General features: G+C 37.4%; 1 protein-coding gene across 1 annotated transcript in view; it reads left to right on the plus strand.

The window, feature by feature from the left end:
• The window catches only part of LOC128643785 (lysozyme g-like), a gene marked incomplete at its 3' end in the record, with an annotated part of 34,782 nt that extends 14,167 nt beyond the window's left edge, over window positions 1-20,615 (plus strand). Inside the window, exon 3 of the mRNA XM_053696598.1 lies at window positions 20,477-20,615. Coding sequence (XP_053552573.1) covers window positions 20,477-20,615 — 139 coding nt within the window. The remainder of the gene's footprint in view (window positions 1-20,476) is intronic.
• Window positions 20,616-24,125: the final 3,510 nt, after the last annotated feature.

Consider the following 24,125-nt stretch of genomic DNA (forward strand, 5'->3'; position numbering starts at 1 on the left):
TTCAATTTCCGTAGGAGAAAAAGCTTTTATGAATGCTGACCATTTGAGAAAGAATTTAACAACCTGGACATCATTATCAACGCTAATATTGTATTGTTCAAGAATACATTGTTTTTTTAGACAGTTTTTCATTTCTGATATGCTAGGGACCGTGAGTGTTTTCCATTTTTTAAAAATAAGATATCTAACAGCCAGTATAGTTATATTAATAAACTTCACATTGAGTTGTCTATCTTCTGGGTCAAGATAGAGGAAAATTATGTGTCTGCTTGTCAAATTTAATGATGAGAGTTTTAGTATCTTGCATAGCCAAAATTGGACTTTGGACCATACGTTTTTAATTTTAGGGCAGGTACATAACATGTGCAGAAGATTTGCATAGGGAAACGAGCATTTAGGACATATAGTAAAATTCATACTGCCGCATCTCGCTCCTTTTTCTGGTGTAAAATATGTCATATGTAACAACTTCAAATGAGATTCTCTCCATGTGGCAGAAAGGGTTGTTTGAGAAACCTTTCGAATCGAGAGAGAAGGTATTTTAGATTCTACTTCCTGAGATAACAATGTTGCCCAGTTAATAGCAATTTTATCAAGATTAATTGTACCCCTATCTGAGACAATAATCAGATAGCATGGAGATATTGACATAAGTCCATTTTTTGCCAGAGTAAACCAGTTCTCTATATGCCCCAGTGACCAGTTCCAGCCGTACTCATTCACTAACTTCATAGCATAGTGTCTAGCCTGAAGATAGGCAAAAAAGTTTCTCTGGGAGATATTGAATTCCACCCTAAGAGCATCAAATGATTTCACACATCTTTTTTCTATGTCAAGCATCTGAAAAACATTAACAAGCCCTTGGGTCTTCCACTCTAAAAAGATTGAAGATGGTGTTCCTAACTGAAATTGTGGGTTCCCCAGAAAACCTAGGAATCTCGACACCCGGTGTTCTATTCCTAACAAAGTACATATCTTTTTCCAAGCTAGAATTATATTATATATAGATCTACAACGTTTAACTTGGGGTGGGATGTGAGTAGTGTCGAGATGAATCAGCGCAATAGGTGAAAAAGGATACAAAATACTGCTCTCTAAATCATTGTTTGTAACATAGTTATGAGCAAAAAGCCAATCTGCCAGAATACGAACCAGAAATACATAATTATAAACTCGTAAATCAGGTAAAGCCAAGCCTCCGGATCCTATTGGAAGGGAGAGTTTTGCAAGTGATATTCTGGGTTTCCTACCCTGCCACAGGAAAAACCGGAGCTGTGAATTGAACAAACTCAAATCGTTCTTCCTTAAAATCAAAGGAGTATTTTGCAGGACATATAGTATTTTTGGCAATAAGATCATCTTATAGGCTGCTATGCGTCCGGACAAGGACAACGGTAAAGTCTGCCAATTCTTAAAAACTGATTTGACCTTATTCAACACAGGAAGAATGTTCAGGGAGTACCAAGAATCAGGATTACTTGAGACATTTATACCCAAATATCTAAATGAGTCATTCACTATAGAGAAGGGTACATTTATAGGAGAGCTGTCTGTGTGCCTTATCCAGAGAAGTTCAGATTTCTTTATATTTACCTTATATCCTGAGAAGGAACCAAATTGTTGTATAGTTGATAAGAGAATAGGTAAATTTCTACGTAAATTAGAAAGATAAATGAGAATATCATCAGCATATAATGCTATTTTCAACTCCCGCCCAGCCACCCCAATCCCCTCCAATCTCTGTCTTATCATTATAGCAAAGGGTTCTATAGCAATATTGAAAAGGAGCGGGGAGAGGGGACACCCCTGCCTAGTCCCCCTATGCAAGATTATTTCTGGGGACAGCTGGCCATTTACTATCATTCTTGTGGAGGCTGTGCGATATAATTTTTCAATGAACTTAGCAAAATTACCTTTTAGCCCAAATTGTTCTAAAGAAAATAGAAGATGATCATGATAAACTGAGTCAAAGGCCTTTTCGGCGTCTATAGCCAAAATTGCAAAGTCTGAAATACCTCCCTCCTCTGGACAATCAGCATCGATACCATTCGAAAAGTAATCCAGGGTGAGCAGGAGTTCCCTTATTTTGGCCGCAGAATTCCTATTCTTCATAAACCCAGCCTGATCTGGGCTAATAATCAAAGGAAGAAGGGACTGGAGCCTCTGGGCGAGAATCATAGTCAACAATTTATAATCGGTGTTCATCAAAGCTATGGGTCTATATGATTCCACCATACTTGCATCTTTGCCCTTTTTTAAGATTAAAGACGTGTGTGAAGCTGTAAAATTAGATGAGGGTTCATTTCCCTCTATATATATATATAGTTAAATAATGAAGTTAAATCAGGTATTACGGTGGAAGGTATCATTTTATAGAACTCATTAGGTATTCCATCCGGACCGGGTGCTTTGTTATATGCCAGATTTTTAATTGCCTTTGCAACTTCTATTTCCGTAATGGGGGATTCAAGTTCCTCAATTAGACTAGGTGTTAATAATGGAGAAGAGATTTCTTCACAAAATTTTTGACGTTCTGTGAAGTCAGAAATCCTGGGGGAGTATATTCCCTTGTAGTAATCATAGAAAATCTGAACAAGATCCTGAGAGGAACTAAACATCTGACCCTCTTTTTCTAAGGAATCTATTAGTTGAGAACCCAAGTCCTGCCTTACCAATCTAGCCAAGAGTTTTCCAGTCTTATTCCCATATTTATAAAGTTTCGCAGAAAACCGAACTTCCTGCTGAGTGGATTTATAAAGTAGAAATGAATCTCTCTCTTCTAATGCAGTAATATATTTAGCCCATTTCTGAGACGTCTTTTCTAATAGATATGAGTTATAAGCATTTGTAACTGCACAAAGGAGTTCAGTTTCACGTTTTTTAAATTTCTTGGTGCGCCTAATGGTATATGCCAGGATTTCCCCCCTCAGCACTGCTTTAGCAGTTTCCCAGAACAAAGAAGGACGGGCTCTAGCCTCCGCATTGAACAAGGCAAAGTCCAGAAACTTAGTTTCGAGGAAGCCTCTAAATCCACAATCAGCAGACAAATATTTAGGGAAAAAAAAACGAGTACTTGTATGTGAAAGGCCAGACGTATAAATCTCGAAGCATATTGGAGCATGGTCAGATACCGCAATAGGCAAAATTTGAGCTGATACTTTGTGTTTACAAAGTCTTTCATCAACCAAAAATAAATCAATCCGTGACAATGATTTATGTGCTTTTGAGAGACATGTAAAATCACGTGTATCCGGATTCAATATCCTCCAAATATCCTTAACTCTCAAATTAGAAAAGATCCTGGAAAACAACTTTGCCTCGAGATTGTCTCTTTTAGTTTTTTTGACTAATGGCTGCTGCCTCATTCTATCAATTGGGTATTGAGGAGCCATATTAAAATCACCGGCTAAAATTAAAAAACCCTCTGCACATGTCATAAGCCTGGCCTGAAGTGTATCCCAAAATGAGAGATTGAAAACATTTGGAGCATATACATTGCATAAAGTATACAAAACATTAGCAGCCTTAATTTTCAGTATGATATATCTCCCCTCCTCATCTGATTCACTGTGTATTATCTCATAATTAATTTTTTTACCCAGAAGAATAGCAACTCCGCCTTTTCGGCTAGAACTAGATGAAAAAAAGACCTCCTTAACCCAAGAAGATTTTAGTTTAAGAATTTCTTGAGTCTTTAAATGGGTTTCTTGTAGAAAAGCAATAGCAGTACCTATTTTCTTCAAATAAGAAATTATCGTTTTTCTCTTAATAGGAGAAGTTAGCCCCCCTATGTTCCATGAAGTAAATGTAATCCCAGACATTATAATAGGTATCTATGTTCAAGAAGGGAAGATGGTGAGGGAGAAAGGGGAAGAAGAAAAAAAAAAAAAAAAATAAAGGAAGAAGAAAAACCCCAAAGCATACGGCCAGTCCACCTGAGCCGTCTGTTGCCCATTTGCTGAAAAGGGCCCATCTTAGAAGAGAGAGAAAAAATATCAGATCTATTCTAATTTTTACCAGGGAGAAGGAAACTAAATAGTGTGTCACCTCAACTGCTCAGGTGTGCAGTTTTTGGTGAAAAAAGATTCTGCCGTGCGGGCAGAATAAAAAAAATGCAAAGTGTTGTTACACACAAGTCGCAACCTGGCAGGATGTAAAATTGTCGCTCGCAGCCCCTGCTGTATGAACCTAGTACTTATCGGAGCCAACTGCCTTCTTTTTGAGGCAGTTTCAGCTGCATAGTCCTGAAATAATAGGATTTTTGTACCTTCCAGTAATATAGGTTGATTTTTCCGAAATGCTTGCAAGAATGTAATCTTGTCCTGGTAGTTCAGGAATTTAGCTATAATTGGCCTCGGCCTCATATTTTCTTTAGATAAAGGTGGTGGCCCTAACCTGTGTACCCTTTCTATAACTGGCTGAGTTTGAGGTATATTAAGCAATGCTGGTAATGTTTGTGTTATAAATTTATTTAGATCCTCAAACTGCTTCCCCTCAGGTACCCCCACTACTTTCAGGTTATTGCGCCTAGCGCGATTTTCCAAGTCTTCTACTTTATTTTGCAATTTAGCAAGGGCTGAGGAAGTGGCTTCTATTTTACTGTTTTGGGCTAGAGTGAGATCTTCTAAGTCAGAGACTCTCTGTTCAACTTCAGAAAATCTTTCTGAAAATTGTTTGACTTCTGTAGCAAGCTGCACAATATCTTGTTTGATTTCTATTCTGAGTGAATCAAACTTGGGTGCAAGAGCAGCAGAGATATTTAAGACTAGAGACTGTGTATCAGCAGAATCAAGTAAATTTGACGATTCTTGGGTTACCAATTGTGGCTCACCCGCAGGCTCTGGATTAAGTCTGTGTTTTTTATCCTTCTGTCTAGCCGACATGACTGAAGGTGATGTGCGAGATTGTGTATGTAGAAATTTATCCATAAAATAATGGGAATGAATTGTGGGGGAGAGGAAAAAGAAGAAAGAGACAAACTAATCTACTGAAGAAGGGAGGGAAGTGAGAAGGATATGTGATAAAAAAAAAGGTGCACTCTTTTGTGTATTGTTTAAGTTTATCTTCTCCTCTGAAGGGAGAGAGGAAAAAAAAAGAATAACCGTGAACTAAGTGAGTCAGGTTCAGTCATGCTGGTGACAGGGTAAGATGTATCATAACACAGAAAAGGGGTCCTACTTTGGAGCCTGCAGCTTTCTAACCTTTGAGAAGGTCCTCAATTAGTAATTAAAATACCGTTTTAAATCTTCAGCTAAGAACAGAAAAAACAGTATTTAACAACACAGGCCTCCTAGTCCGAGGCCATCAGTTCAATATTTTATAAATTTTAGAAAAAATCAGCTTTTAAGGTACTTTTAAACTAGTTGATACTCAGATTGTTTTACCTGTGTGTGTCTAGCACACAAGATTACTTGTAGGCTATTAACACACCTCTAGAATGAGTATAATACACTTCTATGAAACCAATGCTCGTGGTATATTTTAACACAAGTTAATGTAACTTTAAAACTTAAACAAAGCTATGTAGAGTAATCCTATGTTATAATACATTTGCTGTGGGTCTGAGAAAGAAAAAAGAAAAAAAAACCCCAGTCATTTAGTAGCAGTCTATATGGTTCAGGAAATATGATAATACAATGTTTCACATTTTGCTGCTACACATTAACAACATACAGTATCCAAAGGAAATGTATACCAATTAGAAACTAGGGGGATAGGCCAATAGCCGTTATTTATATCAGGGTCAAACACACCTCTAAAATAAATATATTTTACTTCTATGAAACCAATACTCATGGTGTATTTTAATACAACTGGATGTAGCTTCAGAACTTAAACAAAGCTATATAAAGTAATCCAGTGTTATAGTACCTTTGCTGTGGGTCTAGAAGAGAAACAAATGAAAACCCCCAGACAGTTAGTAACAGTCTAAATGGTTCAGGAAATATGATAATACAATGTTTCACATTTTGCTGCTACATATTAACAGCATACGGTTTCAGGGAGAAATATATACCAGTTAAAAACTAGAGGGTTCTAGGTTTTAACTTATCGTGAATACAAGCTAAAGAGAAAGAAACCTAACAAGTTTAGGTGTTATACAACGCTTGCAGGCCAATAGCTGTTATTTAAATCAGGGTCAGGCCAACTATCATAGCTTATAGGTTATGTACATTAATATCATTTGGAAAACCCCCAAAAAAGGGAAAAAAAAGAGCAAATAATAAAGGTCCAGTACTGAGCCAAGTCATTCCAGGGTAGAGGCAGCTGATAGAGAAGACAAAACTGCAAATTTTATCCCAAGAGTTCTACGTTACCCATAACAGATAGACTAATTTTTGAGCAGGGGACAGCCAGCGAACCTCATCCTCAGCCCCCCCTCACGCAGCATCGGTGGGAAGGGGAGCGTCTTCCAGATCGAGGGAACAGCGAGTGCCGGGAAACAAATCAACAGTCTGTGACACAAGGGTACCAATATCCTCGGCTCTTGCGTTTGTTTCAAAAAAGCAGGTCAGCTATTCTCAAAGGTATGACTCATATGTTACTACAATCACGCCACCAGCCGACATCAATATCACTCCTGAGTCTCGTCACTTTGGCTAGAGACGGAATAAAGTGGGCAGAGCGGGGGGGGAAGGCAGCCACAACTACCGCTGCAGCAGCTCCGCGTTATCCTCCCCGGAACCAACACTGCGTCAGGGATCGACCCGTCTCCTCCGGCGGTGGCCCCCCCTCACGCAGCACCGGTGGGAGGGGGAATGCCACTTCAACACAGGAATACACAAAGAAAAAACAGCAGGCTACACCATCCGCACCCACTGCTCCAGCCGCAAATGCCGGTATGATGTACAGGGAGCTCCGGCTCCAACTCCTGAGTATTCAATTAAGCTGTAAACAGGAGACAGGTAAGTTCTCAGAATCCAGACAACTTGGAATAAGTGCAGCGCCTCTCACCTCCGTCCTCCGTTTCAGATTATTCAGCAATAATCAGGAATTTAACTTGCCTGTCGATTTAGCTGAGCACTTTTTCTTGGGTTGCCTCGGCTTGATAGAGAGACTGTGTGACAACAACCATTTTTTTTTTTTATTTTAAAAGATATTAGTGTAGTGATAAGTCCTTTTTCAGGGCTGCTACCTGCAGCTATTTAGTGCATTGTCAAGGCACTATGGAGTTTCCAGCAGCGGTGATATTCAGCAATACAAGCCACCCTAAACTAGAGGGTTTTAGGCGCGGTTCCACACCAACAGCTTGTAGGTAGGAGAGATCAGAACAGGTGCAGCACCTGATCACACACCTGTGCTCCTCCTCCGGAAACCTCAACAGGGCATGTTTCCAATTCACTTTTATCATCAATTTTGCTTTGTTCGCTTGGTATTCTTAGTTGAAAGCTAAAGCTAGGTAGGTCATATGATAATTTAATAGCCCTTGAAGGCTGCCTCTTATCTGAATGCATTTTGACAGTTTTCACAACTAGAGGGTGTTAGTTCATGTGTGCTCTATAGATAATATTGTGCTCACGCACGTGGAGTTACCTAGGAGTCTGCACTGATTGGCTAAAATGCATGTCTGTCAAAATAACTAAAATAAGGGGGCAGTATGCAGTGGCTTAGATACAAGGTAATCATAGATGTACAAAGTATATTAATATAACTGTGTTGGTTATGCAAAACTGGGAAATGGATAATAAAGTGATTATCTTTTAAAACAATACAAATTCTCGTGTAGACTGTCCCTTTAAGTGCTTTTACTTTTTGTGACCTCACTGTGTATAATGTTCTCAGTGATATAATTATATGCCACTAATTACTGGCAATGCACGCACCAAATATTACTTATTATACCCCTAGACAAAGGAGTAGCTGAAATGTCAGAGGACAGTGGTGAAGCAGTAGTTCACCCATTTTGCTAGAGGGAGCAGGAGTAATAAAGCTAGTGAGAGGTGGCATTGCCTAAGCTGTAATAGTGAAAGTTCCAGATAGTCTAAATAGGAACAATTCACAATGGTATTTGTACCTTTAATAAAATAGAATAAACACATATACTAGTACTCTGGATAAGACAACACTCTCTAAACAAAAATATTCCTATACTCTTTTTGTAAGTGCCCCCAAAGTGTAATTAACATAGGATAATGTTAGTCATAAATTAAAATACAATTTATTAACAGTGAAACAATAATAAAGCGGCATTCAAACAGCAATAGCAAAAATAATCGTGTTAATAAATCAGTGATTAGCAAACGTACAGGTGAAACTCGAAAAATTAGAATATCGTGCAAAAGGTAATTTATTTCACTAATACAACTTAAAAGGTGAAACTAATAAATGAGATAGACTCATTACATGCAAAGCAAGATAGTTCAAGTTGTGATTTGTCATAATTGTGATGATTATGGCTTACAGCTCATGAAAACCCCAAATCCACAATCTCAGAAAATCAGAATATTACATGCAATCAATAAAACAAGGATTGTACATAGAACAATATCGGACCTCTGAAAAGTATAAGCATGCATACTGTATGTACTCAGTACTTGGTTTGGGCCCCTTTTGCAGCAATTACTGCCTCAATGCGGCGTGGTTTAGAAGCTATCAGCCTGTGGCACTGCTGAGGTGTTATGGAAGACCAGGATGCTTCAATAGCGGCCTTCAGCTCTTCTGCATTGTTTGGTCTCATGTCTCTCATCTTTCTCTTGGCAATGCCCCATAGATTCTCTATGGGGTTGAGGTCAGGTAAGTTTACTGGTCAATCAAGCACAGTAATCCCACGGTCATTGAACCAGGTTTTGCTGCTTTTGGCAGGGTGGGCTGGAAAATGAAGTCAGCGTCCCCATAGAGCTCGTCTGCAGAAGGAAGCATGAATTGCTCCAAAATCTCCTGGTAGATGGCTGAGTTGACCCTGGACTTAATGAAGCACAGTGGACCAACACCAGCAGATGACATGGCTCCCCAAATCAACACAGACTGTGGAAACTTCACACTGGACTTCAAGTTTCTTGCAGTGTGTGCCTCTCCATTCTTCTTCCATACTCTGGGTCCTTGGTTTCCAAATTAGATGCAAAATTTGCTCTCATCAGAAAAGAGGACTTTGGACCACTGAGCAACAGACCAGGTCTGTTTTTCTTTATCCCAGGTAAGACGCTTCTGACATTGTTTGTTGTTCAGGAGTGGCTTGACAAGAGGAATATGACATTTGAAGCCCTTGTACAGGATCAGTCTGTGTGTGGTGGCTCTTGTGAAAGTCCCCAACACTTTTGAATGGCCTTTTCCTGACAATCCTCTCCAGGCTGCGGTCATCCCTGCTGCATGTGCACCTTTTTCTTCCACACTTTTCCCTTCCATATAACTTTCTATTAATGTGCTTTGCTACAGCACTTTGGGAACATCCAACTTCTTTTGCAATTACCTTTTGAGGCTTTCCCTCCATATGGAGGGTGTCAATGATGGTTTTCCGCACAACTGTTAGGTCAGCAGTCTTTCCCATGATTGTAATTCCTACTGAACCAGATTGAGAGACTTTTTAAAGGCTCAGGAACCCTTTGCAGGTGTTATGGCTTAATTAGCTGAATAGAGTGGGACACTTTAAACCTAGAATATTGCACCTTTCACAATATTCTAATTTTCTGAGATTGTGGATTTGGGGTTTTCATGAGCTGTAAGCCATAATCATCACAATTATGACAAATCACAGCTTGAACTATCTTGCTTTGCATGTAATGAGCCTATCTCTAATATTAGTTTCACCTTTTAAGTTGCATTAGTGAAATAAATGAACTTTTGCACGATATTCTAATTTTTCGAGTTTCACCTGTATGCTATGTAATATCAGTATAATGCAACAAGTGTGAGTATACCACTGGCAAACCTATTCCCTAATAACAATTGTAAGGTTAATATTACTTGTATTTTGCAGAGACAAACATTGAAAGAAATGCAATGGTTTTATAAAAATGCAAATTAAAACAGTAATTCCACAAGTATCTGTGTGATGTAGTTTGGTTGTACAATTCAGTTGGAAATTTACCCTTGGCTTAGTGGAAATGTGCCCTCACCACTACTAGAAACAATTATGGGGCTCCATTACATATGGGGCGTCGCCTGCAAAAGTTGACGCCACCGCTTTTTACGCGGTTTTGATATCCAATATACATTGCCGCCTATAAATGCGGCACATAGATTTCACCCGGCGGCCGAAATTTTTACTCCCATAAGCTAACATGGGACCGCGTCGCAAATCGGTATCACATATTCAGCGCAAGGACTTACTTGGCAAAAATGGAGAAATTTTACTCCATTTTCACCTCGCCACACAAAGGCAGTCGCAGCAAGCAAGTATGTGAGCACCGTAACTCCTGTAACTTCCTGAAAATATAAACTAACACCTAATGCATGCTCAATATCTATCTACCTGTCAACTGCATTCCCCCACTGCAATAACTAATTGGGGCCTAGATTACGAGTTTTGCGGTAGCTGAAAAAGCACCGTTAACAGGTGCTAACACTGCTTTTTTACTACTGCTGGTATTACGAGTCTTGCAGGTTTAGGGTCACCACACACTTTTTTTGCCTTACCGGAAAACGACTACGTAAACTTTGTAAAGTCTTTTTTCTATGGGACTTTCATAGAGCTGGTATTACGAGTCTGTCCTGGGAGGCCAAAAAGTGAGCGGTACACCCTCTCCTGTCAAGATTCCTACCGCATTTGAAAGTCAGTAGTTATGAGTTTTATGTACAACGCGGTAGCATAAAACTCATTACTAAAGTGCTAAAAAGTACACTAACACCCATAAACTACCTATTAACTCCTAAACCGAGGCCCTCCCGCATAGCAAACACTATAATACATTTTTTAACCCCTAATCTGCCGCTCCGGACACCGCTGCCACCTACATTATAATTATTAACCCTTAATCTGCCGCTCCGGACACCGCCGCCACCTACATGATACTTATTAACCCCTAATCTGCTGCCCCCAACATCGCTGCCACCTACATTATATTTATTAACCCCTAATCTGTTGCCCCCTATGTTGCCGCAACCTACCTACATTTATTAACCCCTAATCTGCTGCCCCAACGTCACTGCCACTATAATAAACATATTAACCCCTAAACCACCACATTCCCGCCTCACAAACATTAGTTCAATATAATTAACCCCTAATCTGCCGTCCCTAACATCGCCACCACCTACCTACATTTATTAACCCCTAATCTGCTGCCCCCAATGTCACTGCCACTATATTAAATGTATTAACCCCTAAACCTAAGTCTAACCCTAACACCCCCCTAACTTAAATATAATTTAAATAAATCTAAATAAAATTACTATCAGTAACTAAATAATTCCTATTTAAAACTAAATACTTACCTATAAAATAAACCCTAAGCTAGCTACAATATAACTAATAGTTACATTGTATCTATCTTGGGTTTTATTTTTATTTCACAGGCAAGTTTGTATTTATTTTAACTAGGTAGAATAGTTATTAAATAGTTATGAACTATTTAATAACTACCTAGCTAAAAAAAAATACAAAAGTACCTGTAAAATAAAACCTAACCTAAGTTACACTAACACCTAACACTACACTATAATTAAATAAATTAAATACAATTACCTAAATTAAATTAAATTAGCTAAAGAGCAAAAAAGCACACTAAATTACAGAAAATAATAAACAAATTACAGATATTTAAACTAATTACACCTAATCTTATAGCCCTATTAAAATAAAAAAAGCCCCCCCAAAATAAAAAAAGCCCCTAGCCTAAACTAAACTACCAATAGCCCTTAAAAGGGTCTTTTGCGGGGCATTGCCCCAAGTAATCAGCTCTTTTACCTGTAAAAAAATACAAACAACCCCCTCAACAGTAAAACCCACCACCCACACAACCAACCCCCAAAATAAAAACCTAAATAAAAAAAACCTAAGCTCCCCCTTGCCCTGAAAAGGGTTTATGAATGGGCATTGCCCTTAAAAGGGCAGTTAGCTCTTTTGCCGCCCAAACCCTTACCTAAACCCCCCCCCACCCAATACAACCTTAAAAAAAACCTAACACTAAACCCCTGGTTGGAACAGCCAATAGAATGCAAGCTCAATCATATTGGCTGATTGGATCAGCCAATAGGATTGAACTTAAATCCTATTGGCTGATTGCATCAGCCAATAGCATTTTTTCTACCTTAATTCCGATTGGCTGATAGAAATCTATCAGCCGCCAATTGGAATCTAAGGGACGCCATCTTGGATGACGTCACTTAAAGGTACCTTCATTCAGCTTTAGTCGTCACCAGAAGAGGATGCTCTGCGTCGGATGTTTTGAAGATGGACCCACTCCGAATGGCTGAAGATAGAAGATGCCGTCTGGATGAAGACTTCTGCCCATCTGGATGACCACTTCGCCCGGCTTGGATGAAGACTTCTCCCGGCTTCGTTGAGGACTTCGGCCCGGATTGGATGAAGACGTCTCCGGGTAAGTCGATCTTCAGGGGGTTAGTGTTAGTTTTTTTTAAGGGTGTATTGGGTAGGTTTGTTTGTTTTTTAGGTTAGGGTTTGGGCGGCAAAAGAGCTAACTGCTCATCCAAATGCCTTTTCAGGGCAATGGGGAGCTTATGTTTTTTTTTTAGGTTTTTATTTGGGGGGTTGGTTGTGTGGGTGGTGGGTTTTACTGTTGGGGGGGTTGTTTGTATTTTTTTTTTACAGGTAAAAGACCTGATTACTTTGGGGCAATGCCCCGCAAAATGCCCTTTTAAGGGCTATTGGTAGTTTAGTTTAGGCTAGGGTTTTTTTTTATTTTGGGGGGCTATCAGATTAGGTGTAATTAGTTTAAATATCTGTAATTTGATTATTATTTTCTGTAATTTAGTGTTTTGTTTTTGTTGTACTTTAGCTAATTTAATTTAATTTAGGTAATTGTATTTAATTTATTTAATTTATTTAATTATAGTGTAGTGTTAGGTGGTAATGTAACTTAGGTTAAGTTTTATTTTACAGGTACTTTTGTATTTATTTTAGCTAGGTAGTTATTATATAGTTAATAACTATTTAATAACTATTCTACCTAGTTAAAATAAATCCAAACTTGCTTGTGAAATAAAAATAAAACCTAAGATAGATACAATGTAACTATTAGTTATATTGTAGCTAGCTTAGGATTTATTTTATAGGTAAGTATTTAGTTTTAAATAGGAATTATTTAGTTACTGATAGTAATTTTATTTAGATTTATTTCAATTATATTTAAGTTAGGGGGTGTTAGGGTTAGACTTAGGTTTAGGGGTTAATACATTTAATATAGTGGCGGCGACGTTGGGGGCGGCAGATTAGAGGTTAATAAATATAGGTAGGTGGCGGCGATGTTAGGGATGGCAGATTAGGGGTTAATTATATTTAACTAATGTTTGCGAGGTGGGAGTGCGGCAGTTTATGGGTTAATATGTTTATTATAGTGGCGGCGACGTTCGGGCTGCAGATTAGGGGTTAATAAATGTAGGTAAGTTGCAGCAACATAGGGGGCGGCAGATTAGGGGGTTAATAAATATAATGTAGGTGGTGGTGATGTTGGGGGCAGCAGATTAGGGGTTAATAAGTATAATGTATGTAGTGCTCTATGCTCACTTTTTGTCTTTTAACGCCGGATTTCTGAAAACTCGTAATACCAGTGTTGCATGAAAGTGAGCGGTGAGAATAACTTGCAAGTTAATACCTCACCCTTGTTACCGCAAAACTCGTAATCTAGGAAAAAGTATATTAACCCCCCTATATCTGCCATCAAACCCACATCACAACTAATAATTAAAGTATTAACCATTATATCCGCCATCAAACCCATATTGCAACTAATAATTAAAGCATTAACCCCTAAATCTGCCAACCCCAACATAGCAAACTACCTAATAAAACTATTAACCCCTTATCCGCCATTAACCCACAACACAATAAAGATATTAAAGTATTAACCCCTAACCCGCCAAAGCCCACAACGCAATGTTAATAAATCTATTAACCCCTAAACCGCCAAAGCCCACAACGCAAATAATTAAACACTAAGCAGCCTAACCTAACACCCCCTAAACCAGGGGTGGGCAGACTTTTGCAATACAAGGGCTACCTCTAATTTTATTCCAAGTTACGTGGTCACCTAACTAAAAAAAACACACCAGTCGCTGGCTGAAAATTGTATTTTTGTCACAAATAGGACCTGCTGGCTGAAAATTGTATTTTTGACACAAATAGGACCTGCTGGCTGAAAATTTAATTTTTGCCTCAAATAGCACCTGCTGGCTGAAAATTTTATTTTTTTCCACAAATAATACAGCTTTAAAAATCAGCGGCAGTCTTTAATAATAAATACAGCTGTGTTCTTTACTTTCTGCAAGAGCATTCTCTTTACGTCACGGTGGGACCATCAAGCAACCTTATATGTTTACCGCACCTGCGTATGAATAAGAAGTCTCACAATCAAGACGGCTCGAGTCTAGGGCTTGCGGAGTAGTCAAGCCTGGAACACATGGGAAACCCACAGCTCAGGTACAACGATGACAATTAACTATTCTCAGCCAATCATAGACAGACTCATTCTACAAGGTAATTTTATTGGCTGGACGCCATGTCAGGTTGATTAGGGGGCAGGTCCTTTTGACTCCTCTCCATCCGTCCGCTACTAGCTGAAGACTACTGCAAATAGTTGGGACAGTGACAGCGGCAGGACCTGCAGGTTCTGTACCACCTTACACAGCAACAAGAGACTGGTATAGTAGCAACAGCACTGACCTGCACAATTTGGTGACAACAAATTCTGGGGCAGAACCTGCAGAAACTAGCACAAAGTATAGCTAATATTAGTGTGTCAGAGAAAGTATCAGACAGCAGCATCAAAGCCTGGTACAGAGGTAAAATAACCTAAGGGGAGTAACAGACCCTGAGAAAAAACAACACCAGACCATTCACCCAGCATAGCCTGGTGACAAGTAACGGAGGAGAGAACTAGAAAGCAGCAGCAGAATATCAGACCGAGCAGGACCCGGAACTGCCAAACCCAGGGATACCAAGCAGCATCTCAGCCTGGCGCATGAAGAGTCTGTACTATGGACTGACCGCTCTTGAGACAAAAAGTAGGAGAATTTGGGACAGACAGTAACCAAAGCTGGGGCAGCGAATTCAGCTACAGCCGCCTCGCGCATGCTAAAGTACACATACCACCATAATAGACTCAAAACCGATTTTAAAAGTCTGCATAAGTGAAACATTTCTCATACATCTACAGTGGCGAAGCTCTTCACTCAGAATCTAGATGTGTGAGAAATATTTCTCTTATTATGCAGACTTTTGAAAACTTCCAGACGGTCACCTCAAAATTCACTCGCGGTCCACTAGTAGACCACGATCTACCTCTTGTCCACCCCTGCCCTAAACTAAACCCATTACATAAAATAAACTAAAATTAAATTAAAATTAAAATAAGCAAAAACCTAACATTACTTTAAAAATAAAAAAAACTAATTTTAAATTAAGCTAAAATTACAGAAAATAAAAAACAAATGATCAAAAATAAATTAAGCCTAATCCCTATGAAAACCAAAAAAGCACCCCAAAATAAAATAATAATATGGCTGATATAGGGGTTTTACATTCGGGTTTATTTTTGGGAGGCGTGTTAGACGTTTATGGGAGATTCGATATATATTTTATTTTTCTTAGGCGCCGGCAGTTCCTAAAGTGCCGTAAGTCCCTAGCGACTCCAGAAATTAGTATTTACAAACATTTCTGGATATCGCTAGTTTATCCGACTTACGGCACTTTATGAACTGTCGGCACCCTATATGTAATACCCCGATGTACGAGGTGAAATTACGGGCATTGTGGGTTGTTTATTTCCTTGACCCTGTAGAAAACATACGTGTAGATGTAAATTATTGTCCTTATTTAGATTGGAATAAAGAAAATAAATAAATGCATTTGTATTATTTTGCAGCAATAGTCCCATGTGAGAAGTTATATGTAGGATTATATAAAAAGCAATGAGGCCCATTTATCAAGCTTCGAATGGAGCTTGAGGGCCCGTGTTTCTTGTGAGCCTGCAGGCTCACCAGAAACAGCAGTTATGAAGCAGCGGTCTAAAGACCTCTGCTCCATAACCCTGTCCGCCTGCTCTGAGCAGGCGGACAGAGGTCAGCCACAATTCAACCTGATCGAGTACGATCGGGTTGATTGACACTCCCCTGCTTGCGGCAGGGTGCAATGCTAAATATGGAGAGCGTATTGCTCTCCGCATTCAGCGCAGTCTGTCGGACCTGATCCGCACTGTCGGATCAGGTCCGACAGACCTTTAATAAATAGGCCTCAATGTGTCTGTTAAAGGAAGATATATACTTAGGGGCTGATTTATCATTTGTCGGACGGACATGATCTGCTGTAGTGAATCATGGCCGCCCGACATCGCTGATGTCTGGTGAACTGCTTGTGCAATGCTGCCCCCTGCAGATTCGTGGCCAATTGGCCGTTAGCAGGGGGTGTCAATTAACCTGATCGTATGCGATTGTGCGGATTAATGTCCCCCACCTCAGAGGAGACGTACAAGTTACGGAGTAGCAGTGTAAGACCGATGCTTCTTAAAGGGACAGTCAAGTCCAAAAAAAACTTTCATGTTTCAAATAGGGCATGCAATTTTAAACAACTTTCCAATTTACTTTTTATCACCAATTTTGCTTTGTTCTCTTGGTATTCTTAGTTGAAAGCTAAACCTAGGAAAGACCTTGAAAAGCCGCCTCTAATCTAAATGCATTTTGACAATTTTTCACCACTAGAGGGAGTTTGTTCATGTAACATTGATCTCATGCACATGAATTTACCGAGGAATGAGCACTGATAGGCTAAAATGCAAGTATGTCAAAAGAACTGAAATAAGGGGGCAGTCTGCTGAGCTTAGATACAAGGTAATTGCAGAGGTAAAACGTGTATTATTATAACTGTGTTGGTTATGCAAAACTGGGGAATAGGTAATTAAGGAATTATCTATCTTTTAAAACAACAAAAATTCTGGTGTTGACTGTCCCCTTTACTCCTGTTTCCGGTGGGCCTGAAGGCTGGCATGGAACAGATACATTCAGGGCCATTCGGGCCCTTAATAAATCAGTCCCCAAGTCTGTGTGTGATGCTGGAGATTTTGTAGTCAGCTTAAAGGGACGTTGTACACTAGATTTTTCTTTGCATAAATGTTTTTTAGATCCATTTATTAACCCATCTCGGAGTGTTTTTGTAAACATGTATTGTTTTGCTTATTTTTTAATAACATTGTACTGATTTTCAGACTCCTAACCAATCCGCAAAGTATCAATTGTAGACCCAGGTCTACAAATTCTTGCTGTTATTGTTTGTGTAATCTATATTTTTATATGCAGGAAGGGAGGGGGGGATGTCTGCACTTTTTGTTATCCCAGCCCCTTTCACTAGGTGTCCCAGCCTAAACACATCAACGGTGCTAAACCGGGAGCTTCTAAGTAAGTTTTTAAAATCAGTATCTGTGCATACTCTTCTTTATAGTAGTGTCTATTACATGTAGTTATAAGAAAATTGGTGAACTCTGTCCCTTTAAGTTACACCTAGCCAAGAAGGGGTTATCTCCTCCATCTGCATCTTTTGTGTAGAGTATATTATTATTATTATTATTATTATTATTATTATTATTATTATTATTATTATTATCGGTTATTTGTAGAGCGCCAACAGATTCTGCAGCGTATATGAAGTCTTTCGAAGTCTGCCTGGTCTGTTCAGTCCTTCTCCTTAGTGTTAGGTCCCCTATTTTATGATGAATTCTACAAATGCTAATCACACCTATAACATTCTCTCTTTGTGGTAGGTTCAATGTCTTGCTTAATTTTGCTTTATTTTACAAATAATTAGAATTATTAAAATGCCATTATAGTTGAATAAATTACATGTTAATAATTCATTAAAGCATGTAAGTTTAATACCTGCAAAAAGTTATAGAAAATTACTATGGAAAATGATTTCCCCTTTGTTATGACAACACTACAGGGGAGAGTCTAAAGCATTACCACTTAAGTACCAGATAGGAACACAGGGGGGAATCTCAAAACTGAATTACTCTGATGAACAATCTATACTATAATCGCGTTCATAAATCATAATGCGTCCGTTGCCGTCGCCAGTGCACACACATCCTCAAAGGAATGTTGGCTGCGCAAGGCAGCCAAAGAATCCACCTGCATGCAGCGTAGGCAAACCGAAAGTCTTAAAAAAAAACAAAAAAAAAACAAGAACCACCCGCACAAAATAAATAAAAAACACGTAACTGCCCACATGAAATAAATAAAAAACACGTAACCGCCCGCACAAAGTATAACAAAAAAAAACTAGCTTCCCGCACAAAGTATTAACAAACACCTAAACCGCAAACCCCCACATCGCAAAATAATAAAGTAATTAACCCCTAATCGGCAAATAAAATAATTAAAATAATAACCCCTTAACCGCCAACCACCCACATTGCAATAAACCTAATTTACCTATTAACCCCTACACCAACAAACCCCCATATCACTATAAACCTAATTAACCTATTAACCCCTAAACCGACAAACCCCCACATCGCAATAAACCTGATTAACCTATCAACTCCTAAACCAACAAACCCCCACATCCCAATAATCCTAATTAACCTATTAACCCCTAAATCGACAAACCCCCACATCGCAAAAAAAAATCCTAGCACTAAGTCCCAAATAGGTACTCACCATTCCTGAAGTCCGGCGGAGAAGGTCTTCTTCCAGGCGGCTCCATCATCTTCTATCTTCATCTGGAGCGAAAGCGGCGTGGAGCGGAGGTGCGGAGCTGGCTTCCCTGACGCGGGGATCCTCAGCAGTGGTCCTAGTCAGCAGCGATTCTCAGCGGCGTGGAGGCTCACTCTTCATGCGATCGCCTTTCGCACACTTAAGATTGAATGCAAGGTACCTCATATTTATTGGGGTACCTTGCATTCCCTATTGGCTGAAATTTTTAAATCAGACAATAGGATGAGAGCTACCGAAATTTTATTGACTGATTTGAACAGCTAATAGGATTTCAGTAGCTCTAATCCTGTAAAGACAGCTGCTCCATAACCCTGTCCGCCTGCTCTGATGAGGTGGACAGGAATCGCCGGAAATCAACCCGATGGAGTACGCTCGGGTTGATTGACACCACCCTGCTGGTGGCCGATTGGCCGCGATGTTAAATGCGGAGAGCGTATTGCTGTCCGCATTCAGCGAGGTCTTGCGGACCTGATCCGCACTGTCGGATCAGGTCCGCAAGACCTTTGATAAATAGGGGGGCATAGAGTTTACATTTTTATTTTGGATAGCTTTGTTTATTTTTTTCTGTATTTTTACATTTTTTATGTTTGTATTTTTAGTTTTGGGTGTTGTAGTTTCTTTTTTTAAATAGACTGCCCTCTGGGCAGGCTTATCGCCTAGTCTGATAATAAAGTTCCAGTGGAAGTATAACTAAAGAAAAATGTTTCCATTATCAAGAGGAATGTTCATTAATGTATTTGTTTTAAAGTTTAGAACTGGAAGAAATTGACATTTTCTCTGTTATGGGTAGTGAACAGGATGACCTTCTGGGAAAATTGAAAAGATCTTGAGCATCTTAAAAGGTCCTTTCTTTCCTCTATCGTAAGGGACAGGAGAGAGAGAATATATTTTTACAGGTCTGGAAAATTGAAGTCTGACTCCAGTTTTCTAAATGTGGAAACGTGCATGTAAATAGATTGGAGCATAAGGTCCATTTTGGGGCTTGATCATATGATTTCTTGGAAGATCTGAACTTATTGGATAGACTTACCAAAATAAAGGTTGAAAGAAACCAACCAGAGGCTTGACGTTTCACTCATAAGAAGAAAGGAACCATTACCATTCTGTAATTTCTATAATAACAGCATTACATTTTTTTTTTCCTTAACTGAAAGTTTCTAACAATTGTTTAGAGCCTTTATCTGATGCCCAAATCTTCAGCCATAGGGGGGCTAGAGCTCTGTTTAGGGAAAGCTGTCATTTAAGTATCACAAACACAGAATGATAATAAAATGTTGCAGAAAAATAGGACAGCTAGATTATCAAAAAATATTATGAATATAACCAAATTTGTCCATCTAAGAGCCCAGAAAAAAAAATAGTTTATAAGTAGAATCAGAAGGAATGATCCCAAATTGGAAAGTAACGCTTGTTCATGAGGATATACTTTTTGGGTTTAACTAGTCCCCTCCCAACAGTAGAACGTTTACGTACAATTAGAAATACCCTTAAAGAGTTAGGAGGGCTGGAGTCAGTCAAATATGGTATACTAGGGGGTATAGAATCAATGGCATTTTACCATACCAATTAAGCATATCATTAGTCTAAGCTTATGAGCATCTTTATTCCAATAGAATATAGTTTTATTTTTTTATTTTGTTGTTGTTGCTGTTTCTAGGTTAGCAACATATGGCACAAGCCTCGTGGAGCATGGGACAGTGAAGAACACCTTAATCAGGCCACAGAGATACTGATTTACATGATAGATGCCATTGATAAAAAATTCCCACACTGGAACGCCCAGCTACGTCTCAAAGGTCTGTTTGAGTTTGACAGTGTTTAGTACAAGATTATCAGAGAGGTATATGTTGGGGGATTAAGGGCAGTTTACTATGACATTTTGCTAAATGTTGGTGAAATCCCACAGGATCACAGCAAAGCAAAGTGTGAAACCAGCACTGATAATGCTGACTGGCTGTTTTTTTTCCCCTTATGAAAGATAAGCTAAAGAATAACTGCTCACAGAGCCTTTAACCCTGGTGACCTGAGGACATTTTGAGGTCAAATATCTTTTTTACATAGAAATGTTCATGTGATTTGTTTTCTAATCAGTTTTTACAGATGTGCTACAGCTCTTAAGTAATTTAGCATATGAGTAACATGTCCCTTTAGCGTAAAATAACAGTGATATTCTTTTATTATCCAATAGAGAGGCTTTTTTCTTTGTCTAGTAGATAAATAATACATTATTACATTTCCCATTAATATGCAATACAATTTAATATAAATCATTTTGGGTGGATGTATACAAATCTGTTCATGATACATATTACATTATATTATATTGTATCATATTGCCTATATAAAACTTATTCAGAATTAACAGAATATCAGAGATACTGCACATTTTATACCAATACAACTTAACATTTAAAAAAATAAAATTGTAACACAACTATTTATTAAAAATGTAGCAACTCGTAAAAGTCCTGATTACCATAGTTAAAGCTATATGCTATTTGATCTCTTTATTTTTATTACAGGTGCTCTTGCAGGCTTATAACGCTGGTCCTGACAAAGTGGTGATGAAAATATAGACAAAATGACCACCTTTGATTCGAGACTATGCCAATGATGTTATTGCTAGGGCACAGCGTTTTTAAGCAACATGATATTAATTAAAAAATGGAGAGTCTTTCCCTCTGAGCAGTTCTCAAGATACACATTGAGGGCCAGATTATGAGTGGGGAGCACTAAAAGTTATGCGCAAGCAAAACGTGTTTATCACGGGTGTTTGTGCGCTACGAGTTTACCACTCGTATTACAAGTTGAAATTAAATGTAATCACTCGAAGCGCAATAGTGATTTACCCTAGAATAATTACCACGTCCTCAAAACTCTGGTTAACTGTTTCACAAAACGAAAAAAGTGTCACAAAACACATAAATAAAAAACACTACAAAAGTACAGTTACCTCATAATAACACCATCTAATATAAAATTATTTTTAAAAATATTGCACAAAAAAAGTTATAAAGGCTCAAAGATATGAGGTCTCAGGTGGAAGACAAAGTTTTAACATAGAGATACATACATTATACATGTCTAAAGGTGTGTGTGGTATATATATATATATAATACATTATATATATATGTTTGTATATATATATATATATATATATATAGTTTATGTGTGTGTGTGTGTTGTATATGTATATATTATATAAATATATATATATATATATATGTTTATGTGTGTGTGTGTATATATATATATATTTATATATATATATATATATATATATATATATATATTGCAGGTATGTGTATATATGTATTTATGCATATTACAAGCAAATATACACATATAAACACATAAATACATAGATACATATGTATACATATACAGTATAGATATATACAGGGTATATATGTTGTGCTTTTGATAATGGAGGTGTGCCAATACCTTTTTGTTGTATAATGATTGGGTCATATTGGCAGCACTCCAAAAGATGTGTAATATAAACCTTTTGTAAGGTGTACTAAAAAAACCATATTGTATTTGTATTTAATTGTAGGGGAGACTGACCATCTCCATTTGTTTAAGCACCCCACCCAAGTTCAGGTGTGCTCATAGACTGTGTAACAGAGTTGTGAACCAGGGAGTCTAATTCTATTATGAGGAGTTAAAGCAGAATGATTCTGTGGCAAAAGAACTCAGTGTTAGGACCAGGTCTATATTGGGGACAGACCTTGTAAGTGATGACTGGCTAAGCAAAATATGGCCATATTGTGTGACTAAGATCCCAATTTTATTTAAAAAGGATAGTTGTTTTGCAGGTATTTCTTTGTCAGCAGTTTAAAAAATTTGTTGTGCTTGTGATAATGGGAGGTGTAACAATACCTTTTTGTTGTATAATTTCTGGGTCATATTGGCAGCACTCCCAAAAGATGTATATATAAACTTTTTGTAAGGTGTGCTAAAACACACACACGCACACATATATATATATATATATTTATATATATATATATATATATATATATATATATATAAATAAATATATATATATATATATATATATATAATATAGAATATGTTCTATGTATTTATAAATAGATATTCCTATATATCTGTATAAATCTATACCTATATATAATAATGAGTGTATGTGTATATATATATATATATATTATATATTTATATATATATATAAATACATATAATAAATATGTGTGCAAAATACCATCATAAATATATAGAAATATGTATGTATAAATAGATATTCCTATATATCTGTATATATCTATACCTATATATAATAATGAGTATATGTATATATTTATATATATATATATATATATATAAATACATATAATAAATATATGTGCAAAATACCATCAGAAATATATAGAAATGTATTTATAAATAGATATTCCTATATATCTGTATATATCTATACCTATATATAATAATGGGTATGTATATAAATATATAAATATAATACTATATTTGTGCAAAATACCATCAGAAATATGTAGAAATATGTATTTATAAATAAATAGAACATATGCTGCTATGTGAAGAACATTTGAATGTGAAATATCCATATTTTCATGTTGGGTTATCGCTTTTTAAAATATACGATCCGGTTTGCATGCGAGTAGGAGTTTGCACACAATTTTCTAAGGTCGGTCTTTTTCTGCACGTTGATTAAGCGCTCAAGCAAAAACAGTTTATTTTCAACTTGTAATAAGAGCGCTACCTGACAAGCCTAAATACCTTACTTCTAGCGGAGTTAACACTCGAGCGGGAGTGTAAAATACTGCTCCACTTGTAATCTGGTCCTTAATGATTTACATGTAATGTTGATTTTGCTTTTTATTTTTTTTAATATTAAAATTAATTTACTTTTGTCTTAAAAAAAAGAAAATATTTGGGGTTATATGAACTAACAAACCCTGACATTTAAAATAATTTAAGTATGTCACAATATAGAGAAATATTTGTTATTGAATGTCTGTGTGTAAACTATGGTTAATAAAACAATTAAAAAGCAATTATATAACTTAATGCTGAACTTTTAAAGGACATTTCTTATTTCATTCATCTTTTTAAATCTTTTTAAATATTGAAATTTAAACTAATACTGTAATAAAAACATTGACATTACAAAATTATATCTGAAGAATTGATCTAGCAAGATCTCAAAATCTTATTTGGGTCTGAAAGACATTGAGTAATGTTGTATGTACAGAAAAAAAGGTCTACTAAAAACATTAAAATAATTACTTAAATAAGACAAACAGAAAAGTTCACTGACTCT

The sequence above is a fragment of the Bombina bombina genome, unplaced genomic scaffold (genome assembly GCF_027579735.1).
Source record: "Bombina bombina isolate aBomBom1 unplaced genomic scaffold, aBomBom1.pri scaffold_1183, whole genome shotgun sequence".
In the NCBI taxonomy this organism is placed as follows: Eukaryota; Metazoa; Chordata; class Amphibia; order Anura; family Bombinatoridae; genus Bombina; species Bombina bombina.